Source organism: Gymnogyps californianus, chromosome 17 (genome assembly GCF_018139145.2).
Source record: "Gymnogyps californianus isolate 813 chromosome 17, ASM1813914v2, whole genome shotgun sequence".
NCBI classification, from domain to species: Eukaryota; Metazoa; Chordata; class Aves; order Accipitriformes; family Cathartidae; genus Gymnogyps; species Gymnogyps californianus.
This window is the reverse complement of record NC_059487.1, coordinates 15,885,283-15,897,543: the sequence shown is the minus strand read 5'-3', so window position 1 is coordinate 15,897,543 and position 12,261 is coordinate 15,885,283. Positions and strand designations below refer to the sequence as shown.

At 54.4% G+C, this 12,261-nt stretch overlaps 1 protein-coding gene across 1 annotated transcript in view; it reads right to left on the bottom strand.

The window, feature by feature from the left end:
- The window catches only part of ZNF512B (zinc finger protein 512B), a 29,461-nt gene extending 18,063 nt beyond the window's left edge, over positions 1-11,398 (bottom strand). The window contains exons 1-8 of the mRNA XM_050907433.1: positions 11,278-11,398; positions 7,278-7,357; positions 6,358-6,486; positions 5,844-6,016; positions 5,425-5,678; positions 4,570-4,641; positions 2,161-2,295; positions 690-814 (exon numbers count right to left, since the gene is read on the bottom strand). Coding sequence (XP_050763390.1) covers positions 690-814; positions 2,161-2,295; positions 4,570-4,641; positions 5,425-5,678; positions 5,844-6,016; positions 6,358-6,486; positions 7,278-7,357; positions 11,278-11,398 — 1,089 coding nt within the window. The remainder of the gene's footprint in view (positions 1-689; positions 815-2,160; positions 2,296-4,569; positions 4,642-5,424; positions 5,679-5,843; positions 6,017-6,357; positions 6,487-7,277; positions 7,358-11,277) is intronic.
- Positions 11,399-12,261: the final 863 nt, after the last annotated feature.

Here is a 12,261-nt window from a genome sequence, read left to right as displayed (position 1 = left end):
TAGCGAGGCAAAGGCTGAGGAGGCATTTACAGAAAATGAATGTGGAATCAAAGCTGAGCCACATATTTTCAAAGCGGGAGGCATCGATCCCACGTTGGCTTTCTGTGGCGATGGCTCTGCACCACACCAGGTGACGGATGAAGATGTAATCCTGTGCGCTGATGGATGGTGGTGTGGCAGAGAGACAATTTTTCACTGCATTATTACTGAAATCCTGCGTCTTGACAGCCTGCCTGAGCACATCCAAGCTCGGTGTCTCCCCGAGACGTGCTCTCATTCAACCACAATTTATCTGGCCTGATGCAAGGCATGGCACACAGTGAAATCCCACAGCCAGGACTCGGGAGGAGGTCAGATTAGAGACAACCCCAACAAGCTCTCCAGCCTTAAAACTAGAAACGAAGGGAATAAGGTATTTTCTAGCTACTAGAAATACCCGACTCTGCTGGAAACACTGGGGCAAGGGGCCCAGACCACAAAGGGATTCAGAATCGCTGAGAATTAGGTGTCCAAATCCCTCTGAATTGATGCAAGGCAGCCAGCTCTCTGAAGATGACTAGCAAGTGCTCTATCAAACACAGCCCAGAACTGGTTTTACGAGCACCAGTACACATTTATGAGTGGCACATGTACACATCCATTCCCCTCCAAAATCCATATGCGCGTGATTGAATAAAGCAAGTCCTTACTTTCTGGCAGACGTCCATGTGCTTTTTGAGCCCCACAATAGTTTTCCTGGTTATAACACTGCAGGTCGGACAGGCGACTTCTCCCTTCTCGCTGATCTCCCGCTGCCACTGGTCCTCGGGGTTTGCTGGCGAGGGAGAGGAGAGAGGCGTTACACCCAGCCGCAGAGACCACAACCTGCCTGGGCTGCTCGGCAGAGGACAGACCTGGCGTTAAGCCTTGATTTGCTACGTTGAAAAGCACTGAATTGGGAAAAGTTCCTGATGTTAAAAAAAGAGAAACACTCTCCCAGGCACGGGCGAAGCCAGGCACAAACCATGCAGACACTTGCAGCTCTGCCTGCCCCACAGCTCCTGCAGCTGCCTGAGCAAACTGGGTCACTGGGCCACTTTACGTGGAGTTACCTGACCTGCCGGCATTTCACGGGGAAAAGGAGGTTCACCTTTCCAACCCCGCTGCTATCCTGCACACTGGGAGTTAAAACACGATGATGCCCTCAGCCACCTCATCTTGCCCTGCGTGGAATAATTCCCCCGTGCCAAACGAAACAATTAGCGGGAGTGAAACAAAGGTGAGCGTCTCAGCTCCATCCAGATATGTGCCTGGAAAGCTTCCCTGGCAATCCTCTTCCCGACAGACACCCAGGCAGCTGGAGTGCTAGCTTCCAGGCATCTGTTTATTTGAATGGCTGTGACCGGCTTAAAAAACACCCGAAATAAGAGATACGTGGGGCCAAAACCAGCTCCCAGGTCCAGAGTTCACGCTGTGTTCTCAGCAGAACAGCGCTGGGCTTCCAGCAAGGGAAGCCTGGTCTGAATAAAATCCGCCAAGTCTGTTTATTTGGATGCTTTTGCATGGCTGTGAGATCAGAGAGTCGTTTATTTGAATCTGAAAGCAGTGCAAGGCATTGCAGCTGTGTTTATCTCGCACATCCTGCGTTCCTCCTCCTGTCAGAGCTCCCAGGGAAAGTCAGCAACCTGCGCTAGGGTGTAGGCTGCACCTCGGAGGCTTGGGGAAGCCATAATCATGCCCAGAGTTGTGCACCGGCATCGTTCATGGAGATGATGTTAGAAAAATGCCATCATCCCAGATGCTGACCCAAATTGTGGTCACAGTGAAGCCAGGTGGAACCAGGATTTGGCTATCAACTCCCAACACTTGCAGCGAAGGTACCCCCTTCTCAGGACGCCAACTGTGGCTGCACCGATATTTTAGGAGCAGCGGCTGTTCCCACATCTGTGCTACGCCTCAAAAGGGCAGGAGCTGCGTGCTCCTACTTCTGATTTTGTGCTGCTTCTGCTCGCAAACCTGCTAGAAAACTCACCCAGCAAACAGCCCGCTGGGCCAGCAGAGGTGTGGGGATCACTAGCTGCGGGTGAAGGTGGGGACCATGCAGGCTTGGAGCAGAGCACAGGATAAGCAGCTAAGCTGCACACAGAGCCGCTGCCTGTGCTTTGCCTCCACCAGCCTCACCTGCTGGTAGATGCACAGCCATTTCCTTCTTCACACCAGCTCCTGGAGGCTTCTTTTTCAGCTCCTCCGTGTTGGTGTTCCCCTCCAACTTCTTGGCTCGATGGGCTTTCGCCTTGTCCTCTGCTTTGACGAGACCTGTAGAGAGAGAGGATTTTTATTCAGTACTTGCTTTAATACCCCCAGACCAACTTGCATTTAGCAGGTAAAAAATCTCTACCTCTAACCCAGGGACACTGAGCTGGCTGTAGGTCTGCCAAGGCTGTATGTGTAGGATCAGGTCCATAATTATGACAAGCAATATCATAACAGCTTGTGGTATTTTATAACCAGAATGATTTCCTCCAACCCAGACAGTTTATGAACTATGGAAACAGCATGGCAAAGCGGGGTAGGATGCTTCTAGGAAGGCAGGCTGTGGGGAAGACAGGCTGGGGAGGAGGCAAAAGGGCATTTTACAAGAAACTGAAAGAGGGAATTGGAACAGCAATTTCAGGATATAAAAGTGATGTTCCTGCTTATGCTCCTGCACTGGAAAGGCCGTCTAACTGCTATGCCAAGGAACTGGGGTCCCTCTTAGATAACTGGGCAAACTTTGGGATCCCAAACACCAGATCCCACAGGACCGTTCATCCCTGGATCTGTATGCACTTGTCACGATGAACACAGGTCTCCCCCGGTCCCGCTGGGTGCTGGGAAGGGTCAGGAAGGAAGAGAAGGAGAGCAGGGGTGACCGGGCGACAGGCGCACAGGGAAGAGGAAACCTGGCGCAGCCACCCTGGGTCGCCAGCAGACTGTCAGCAAGCCTGCCTGCAAAGCGGAGAGGAACCTGAAGGCAGGGCTCTCTGTGCAGGCAGAGCGCCAGGCTCTCAGCCAGCTTCTCCCGAACACATCCACCCTCCCACCTTGTCTGTGCCTCATCCCCACACGACTGCACAGGCGAAGTGCGTGCTTCCCGTTCAGCCTGCTAAAGGCAGCGCTGCCAACCACCGAAGCATCCTCCCTGCACCGAGCAGGGCCAAGCAAGCAGGAGGAGGCTCAGCACATGCTGAGGGCATGCCGGCAGCGGCAGCGCTGCCCGATCCCCCTCTGCTGTGCAGAATCCCTTGGCAATTCCTGGGCTGACATAAGAAATGGAAAACACAACTTGCAAACGACACTTTGGAAAGGCTGGTGAAGAGAGGAAGGAGGCTCCCCCCTGGGTCCACCGCCCCCAAATCCATGCGCAGTTCAGCTCTGTGCCTGCGCTTCCACAGAAGGTGCTGGAGGCAACACGGTGAGTGCCAGGGTCAGATCCACATCTGCCCCGCGAGGGTCCACACGTCCCTGAATTTGTGGGTCGTGGCTCTTGCAAACCCAGGATCTGAATGGAGACGGCACCCCACGACGGGCTGGTGGCACCCTTGTCATTGGGGAGCAAACTGTCGCCTTGAACCCGGGGGACGTAGGCAAACGCCTGCCTGATCTTCACTCTCCATTTGAGGCAGCAGGTCATTGGGGGGAACCAGCTTATTCTTGAAGAACCCACAGCAGACATTTCCCTCTGTGGGGAAGTTAAGGGAAACAACCCCAGACTTCCCAGGAGCCAGGGGACAGGAAATCGCAGAGACCACATCCAGCCTGCTCTTCAGTAAGTGTGTAATTCCTTTAAAGCCATTAGTGCCTCTCCCCTGAGCGCCTCTTGTACTGAGAGGTGCTGCCTCCTGCAGTGCCTGGAAATCCGCTTTTTATTTCCCTGGTTGAATGAATTTCACAGCCAGTCCGAATCCAGCTGCTCTCGTGCCAGGGATGCTCCAGGTTTCCTCCCTCCTTTCCAGCCCAGCCAGGTGTATTCACGGAGCACGACCACAGCCCCACTTGCTCTTGCTTTGTCAGGCTGAAGCAGCCTCCTCTCGGAAAACATCCTGGTAACACGTCTCTTCCCCCTTGAATTCATTTTCTTTAATGTGGGCGACCAGCATTGGAGACAATGTCTGAGGGACGGATGCGTCACCCAGCCTTTCTACGCAGCAGAAATCCTTCTCGACGCCATTGGAAATACTGTGACATCCCAGGGCGGTGGGATGATGATGAGATGATGCTTCTCGTGTCTTGCTTGTGTCAGCGGCTCGTTACTCTTGTGTTACAGCTGGACATACCCGGATCCTTTCCTCTCTTCCTTCATTTCCCAGTGACAGGCTCCCGAGCAGAGCAGACAGGGTTGTCATCAGTGCCAGCTCTGCTGCTGCCTTTCATTCCCTTTATGACACTCTTATGGTAAAAGGCACCAGCTCCTCCAGCGTGATATCCCCAGGCTCCGGGTGGCTGTCACGTATCTACACCACAGGAAAGGCTCTTGGGGAAGGGGCTTCCCTGAAATGCCCCAGGGAGAAGCTACAACCCTACAGCTGACCAGAGTCGTCCCCGTATTACCTTTCAGTCCAAATGTCCCCGAGATGGACGGCTGCTCCCCCGTAAATTTCTTAGGAGTTTTCTGTTTCCTTCCTGACTCAAAAGAGAGAAACAGAGAGAGAGATTTGGTCAAATAACTGTACTGCCAGGGGGGCTTCAGCAGTCCCAGGGCATGGGGTGGGCACACACTCCATGTGAGGAGCGGATCACCTTGAGGAGGCCTTTACCACTGTGAAACACAGGGGCTGTTGAATGAAGCACCCACCCACCAAAGAGTAACAGGATGCTGCTTCCCACCCCACAAAACCAGGAGAAATAACGGTATCCAGAGCTAATTCAACGAGTGGAAGTGGTGGCTCTGTCTAGTGCCAAAAGCCACGTGGTTTCCACAGCCTCAGCAGCTAAGGTGGCTGGGGATGGTTCGCTTTGGTGCTGCAAGCAGTGTAAACCCATGCCATGATGGGGACAACCATGGCCCTGCCTGCCAGCCCCGCAGTGGCAATGGACAGTGAGCCTCCTTTACCCTGTCCCAATACTTCAGGAAAATGGGTTTGCCAGAACCACCCTGGTTTAAACTGCCACACTCAGTGAGGACAGACGGGCTGACACAGCAGCTTGCTGTGCTGCAGGGAATTAAATCCATTTCCAATCCTATAGGTCCTATAGAAACACCTCTACCACAGCTGCAACCAGTTTTTAACTCCCAGCAGAGCTGCAAGAAACTGGGGTGGGGGGGCAAATTATCAGGATGTTGAAACATGGCTTGGATACATTCAGAGAAACACTCGCAGCAGTGTTGGCTGGAGCAGAGCCCCTTCCCGCGGGACACCCCTCTCGGGGCTCCTGAACCAGCGTAGCCCCGGGCTCTAATCTTACTGTGCTTCATCCTCTCGGGGTCTTCCTCCTGCACCGAGGCCTGACTGCCCCCGTGCTGCACGGCATCCTTGCCGCTCGAGGACTTCGCCGTGGGGGTGGCGGCTGCCATTGCCTCAGCTGCTGCGATCTGAAACTCCTTGCTCTCCCGGCTCTCCACCAGGCACTCGCCATTCTCGGTGTGGTCCTGGGCCACGGCTTTTTCCGTCTTTGCCTGTTTGGGATGGATGGTGGGGCAAGCTGAACTCTCAGCAGCTCTAGGGCAAAGCACAGAGGGCTTGTTTAAAGAGGGGTTGTTAGACAAATGTCCTGACACCTCTTCCCCCCTCGCCAGCCCAGATCATGGGAATGGAGGCGGGCATGTTCCCCTTCTCCCAGCCATCCCTACGCCACCACCATGCAGCCCAGCCACAGCCTGGTACCTTTTCTTGCCACTGCTCTTCCCAATGGCCTTCGGCACTTTGTTTTCTGCTTTGCTGGTTGGCACTGGCCGGTCCAAGTGATTCCAGAGCCGATGCTTTTCTAGCTGGGTTTTGGAGGTGAAGGCAGCTTCACAGTACGAGCACGAATAAGTCAGCTTCTCCGAGATCGCACCCTGTGTGGAACAGGGAGACAGGTGAGCACGGACGTTAAGACCATAAAAGGGACAGCCTTTTTCTGATGCAGGCATGAACACAAATCGTGTGTAATACCCTTCTGCCCCTCCAGACGGTTACCAGTGGGCCACGATCCCCCCAGGCCAGACCGCACACTGAGCTGGAGGGACCCCAGTCCCTCTCGTACACACCTTGCGAACAGCCCCTGGCCCATCTGTGCCCTCCCCGTTTTAATCGCACATTTCTCCTGGGGTTTAAGGCCTGAGAGGGGCTTTACCCTGTAGATGATAATGTAAAAGCTGGCCACTGGAAAGGCCAGACAGCCCTCCGGTCTCCTTACCCCTTGACAGCGCTGATAGTGGTACTTCAAACCATAAATGCTGGGGAACTCCAGCCAGCAGCCTGAATTGGGACATTTCACCCTGGAGTGGGCTTTGAATTCGTCCTTCCACTGGTTCATCAGGGGGAGCTGGGAACAGGAGAGACAAGAGACATAGCTGAGCGAAGAGCATCGCGTGCCCGGGTGTGTGCCAGTGCATCCCGAGGGGGCTGGGGGGGGTACATGAGACCTCTGATCATTCCTGTCCACCCCTTCCCACCACGCAGCTGCAAAGTGGACCCCAGGGCTGTGTTTCAGTGCAGCGGTCCTCCCTCCAGCAAGAGGTGCTGGGACAGATGCTGCAGGCTCTACAGGCTAATGATTCCTCCCAAGAATTTACCTTGCTGTGCCTCCCAGAGCACACGTATGCTCCCAACCAGGCTGGGGAATAAATCAGGCCAGAAGTCGCCCGGGTGATTTAACCACCCCACATTTCATCTAGTCAGTAAATCACCCCATGCCCATGCTCCCATGACAAACTGCTCTGTGTGTTGTCCATGCCACCGTGCAGGAATTAAACTGCACAACTCTGCGGGGAATAAATCACCCCTTTGCCAGTGCTGTTGGATCATTAGCCAAAACTGACGTGGCTGCGAAAGAATCCAGCTCATCTGGGCATGGCTCTGGGAAAGGGAGGCTGGAGGGGAGTACTGTTCGCTAACCAAGGTTTTGGAGGATGCTGGATGCCTGCATGGAGGGGATTGAGGGGCCAAGATCTTGCCAAGCCCAAGACAAGGCTGCTCTGAAGATTAAACCACCAGGAAAACAGGTTTAACCCCAGAGTGGGCTGGCTGGAGTGCGTGGTGCAGTAAGACGCAGAGGGCAAGTCAGAGGGAGCAAGGCAGGGAGGGCATCGGGGATCAGAGCGCGTGGGGTCTTACGGGGATGTCTTTCAGTGCCTGGTTCTCGGCCTTGGGTCGTCCTTTCTTCCTGCCTTCGGTTTTGTCACTGGTTGCATTTCCTGCAAACAGACACAGTGCACGTCACCCGCCGTCCGGCCAGCTGTGCCGGAGGAGCCGCAGTCCCGGCAATCCTGCTGCCTGGCTCCAGCCTCCCGCCGCCCGGCCAGCTCCCTCACTCCGCACAGGGTCTGCCTCGGCTCTGGGCTGCCGTGTCCCTGCCCTGGCAAGGACGGAGATTCCCCTTTGGAAGGCAATGCCAGCTCCCCTGCAATTCAGTGCGCAGCCCCTACACCTGCATGGGAGATGGCTGCTTCTCCTGGCGTTTGCCGACCCCTCTCCTTTCATTTACACAGAGCAGTTTCAGCACAGCTGGGGCTTGCTTTGGAAAACCGTCCTTCCACTTGGGTTGGAAGAAATCCTTCAACAACTACGCTACTTAAGAGAAGAAATCTGCGCCTAGGTCAGCACGCTGGGCCCTGGGCAGGCTGTCGAGCACAGAAATCCCCCATCCCCTTTGCACGGCCATTGTGGCTGAGCAGCCCCAGGGCTGCAGGAGGACGCTGGCCCAGGGGATGTGACGAGCACAGGGGGAGCAGCGGGGATGGGGATGGCTGGGGGGCGAAGACTGGGCAAGGCAGCGCTCGGGGGACTCGGGTGGGGAGGAGGAGCCATGGGGACATCTTTGTGAGGGGTCACGGCTCTGCGTGTGCTCAGAGCAGACTCTGACGGCATCCTGAGCACGAACTGAATGCCAGTGGGGCAGAAACGTGCCCAGTTCAACCAGACACCGCAACCAGGGCAGACTACGAAGTGTCCGATGTCACGTGATGGGGCACACCAAATACAAGCACATTAAACTGCCAAGCCCCAGACCAGACACTTTGGCTCACAACGGCAGCAAACTCCCCAATTTCACCTACTTCACACCCAAAATGGATTGAGCAAAGCACTACAAATACCACGACAACTTTCGCCGGGGTTTGTATGCAGGGGCTGAAGGCAGTTCACCAAATCAATCCATTTTCACATCCAGCCTCCCATCACTCCAAGCAGGAACACAGCACCCTGGTCACCCTGCGGGTCTGGGGACCCTTGGCAGGACCCCGCTCCCTTTGCCCAGCGCCATCCCCCCACGGCTCTGCGCTGCCGGCAGGCCTTAAGCTGCATTTTGAGGGCTAATCTGTAATTTTAAGTGATGCTGTGAGTCAGTGTAGCCCAAAGATGAACTGGACAGATGTGAGCGGCCAACGGGAAATGCCATGTACAGAAAACTGAGACTGAGATCTGGGAGGGCTTAATGAACAGGACTGGGAATAAAAGCCATTCACTATGAGAACAGCAACAAGCCAAAAAGCATCCCTGAGGAGGAAACCCCAGAACAGCTAGGAGAGGATAATTGAGATTAAAAAAAACTAAACTCAACCTGTAAAACACCCTTCTCTGGTGAAAATCAGGTAAGAAGAAGAGGCTGGAAGCCGAGCCGGCAATCCATCAAGCTCCTGAGAAACTGGAGCTCAGCTCCAAGCCAGGCACTGGCTGTACTCAGAAGCCAATCCAGGATTTTTTTGGAACAAGGGAGAGAGATCAAACAGCCAACCAGTTACCTACAAAGGCAGTGCCAAAACCACACACTCTCTCCCTTTTCATGCCTTCTGCCCCAGCAGTGAGGGGTAAAATAGCAAACAAGACAGCTGGCTCATTTATTTCCAGTCCCCTGAAGTCACGCCAGCTGGTTTGCTCCACTCTGATACCCGTAAAAACATCTCTTGGTGACGCAGCATCCTTTGGGAATCCCTCTAGCCCAGAAGGCCTTGTCTGCAGGAGGTGGTGACCTTTATGGACTATAAGAAAAAGTCCCGAAAAAGCCACTGACCTGCCCCCCTGCAAGGCAGCCTCCAAGCTGTCCCGAAAACACCTCGTTTGGTTTGGACTCCTACGTGCCTGGCTCCGGCCCCAAAAGGGCTCGTGGCCCTAAGGAGAGGGGAGGCTTTTGCAAGCTTGGCCCCAAACGGTGCTAGTTCTGGAGCAACAGTGCAGGTTTCATTTCAAAATTCTCAGTGAGTGCCTGAGAAGGATGTCTGCGCATCGCAGCTGCCCTCTGCATTTTGTATTTTCTCCAATGCTCCCAAGTGCATACTTAGACCAGACTTTTTCTCCACACTCGTGTAAGCGAGGGCCTCACCCTACACATGAAATGGAGCTATGTTTCTTGCACATCAAGGGACTCCACGAGCTCGGAGTTTATGAAAAACCACCAAATTATACAGGATTTGCAGCAAAGCTCACAACGCTGCAGTTACCTGCTTATTGCTGTCCCTGTTTTTCGCTTTCTCTCCTAAACACTTCAAAATATTCCAAATTTGCAATGTCCCACAGCAGCACGACCCTGCGCCTCTAAGCAGCTCTCCCCGGGAGCCCAGCATATCCGGGGTCATGGCTTGCACAGAAGCTCGGGTGAAAGCTCTCCTCTCCTTTTCACAACTTGCACAAGTTTCAAAACTTTTGGGGACTTTTCGTGCCAAACACGAGAGCTCCCAGTCTAGCCACCCCTCAATGCCCTTGTTGATCAGCTGCCGGCTGGGGACAGCGAGGACAGGGACGGGAGGAGCAGAAAACATCTCCTTTCCCAACATCCCACTCCTGGCTACCAACCACTGGCTGTGCTAAACCCCGACCCTTACAGGCGTTTGCAGGAGACACGAACCCGACGGTGCTCAGTGTTATGGCTGGCACCGTGGCTGTGCGCCCCTGCAGCAGGTTACCGCAGTTTTGGGCTGAGTCAGCCAGGTGGAAACGTCGTGCTCTTTAGAAACAGGGACCGGGGATGGCCTGCCGATGGACTCGAGGCTTCTCTGGATCAGGACCTGGCTTGGAAAGGATGCTCCCTGCGCAAACCAGGCTGCTGCATCCGAGGGGGGCCAGCAAAGCAGCTGCAGGAGAGGTCCCTGTCTGCATCAAGCTTAATTCACCCCGATGAAGTGAACCCTGGCAGACATTTCCACCTCCAGCACCTTCCCAGGGAGAGCAACGAAATATCTTCATCACGGAGTGTCCTTCACTCCACTTCATCACTTTCAGTCCATCTAAACCAGAAGCAAGGGCTAAAAAAAAAAAAGGGCTTTTCTACTTTTGAAGGTGCTGATAAGGTGTGGCGCAGGGCAAAACGCTCTCCTGAACACAGGTATGTTCACACTGCGGACAGCTGGAGTTCATTCCCCTTCACAATAAGTTACACCCCTCTGCTAGCAATGACGGCTTCAACTCCCCCAAGGGAAGAGTGGCATTTGGGAAACATCTAGGGCACACGCGTTTCCCTGAGAGGCCACTGATTTTTGGTGCCTGGTCCGAGATACAGCTCTGGGGTCCAACCCTCGCCCGGCGTGCAGGCACCCCTCGGCATCCAGGGCTGCCATGAGCAAGGTAAAGGCAGCGAGAGCCTCTCCACGCCCGTAGAGGGGATCTGCCCAGCATAGGCAGACAGGAGAAAAAACCTCCTTGGGCCTGGAGATTCCTGGATAGAGAAATCAGCTATCCATCAGAGTGACAGCCCTTAGCAAGCGGGTCCCCCGGGGCTCGTACGCTCGCAAGCCTCCATCCCGGGGGCCGTGACACGGGAGACAGCAGATGGTCTGAACTCATTTAAGCCTTTCCATCCTTTGATGTAACACTTAGCTACCAACACGATAAATAGGCGGTGAGACACCCATCTCGTTAAGCCAGACGCACGCCTCTCGAAAGGGAGAGACCGTCTTCATCCTTCCCCTCCCGTTCCCAGGGACCGGCTCTCCGCAGCTCCAAGGGCCTGGGGCTTTTGTGGCCCAGCACAGCCCTCGCCGGTGGATCAAAGCGAGGAGCAGAGGCACACTGAGACCCGACGCACTCGCACCCCCTCGTTTTGGCAGCCGCCCCCCAACCCCTGCCACCAGGCTCGTCCCCTCTGCCCCATCCACCTCCGCAGAAAGAAAACCCAGTTCCTTACCGAGCTTGGGCAGCTCTGCCGGCGGGTTTATCCTTGTCTCCGTCCTGCTTTCTTTGCTGGCAGCGGGTTTGTTAGAGCCTGCAGTTTTCCTTCCACCTTTACAGGTATAGGAATCCGCCATCTCTGAAAGAAGCAGGGGAGGCGTTAAAATTCACTCCTCGGAGCCGGGAGCAACACATGCTGAAAGCAAGGAGAGGTGCTGGGGAGGGAGGGAAATTAGAAAACCATCATGCAAATGGGACATGTTTCCGAGTATTTGTTCCGCAGTCCAGCAACGCCACAGACATGGCTGAAAAGCTGCGTTCATTATAGGCTGGTTTCCCCTCCACATATAATGGCAAAGACTTTATTAAAAATTATGGGCTGACTTTGCCCAGAGAAGTAGCGAATAAATGGCTTTTCCCCTTCGTTTATTTCTCTGCTTTCATTTAAGACACCAAAAGAAAAAAAAAATAGTGAGTTTTAATGAACAGATGTAGTGATAAATTTCCAATTTTCCTTATTAATGGGAAACTGTTATAAACTGAGAATTGTTAATGTTATCTGAATTTTCCGTATTAATAATTCAATTTGGCTTCTCTATAAATAATGAACATCAGGAATTATCGCAGAAGGCCCAATCTCGCTCCCAACGGAAGCGGGCAGCAGGACACCCCTCCACTTCGGCGGTGCCAGGACGAAGCCCACGGCGCGGCTGGCTCTGTCCCCAGTTGGTTTCAAGTACCTTCCTCCCCTCCCGACAGCACAAGCAAAGATACGTCGGAGGACGGGGGCTGCGTCGGGAGATGCCACGTATGGCCCCGGGGGAAAGGAGTCCTCCGAGCCTCCACAACGAGAGCATCAAGCTCACAAGAGCATTTTCCAGACCACCACGGCCTTGAGACCTTGGTCGGGACACGATGCTGACGCTCAGCCAGGCACCGACAGCGTGACTAAGGGAAGTGCCAACCGATGCCTTCTTTGCCTTTGCTCAACACCTCTCTC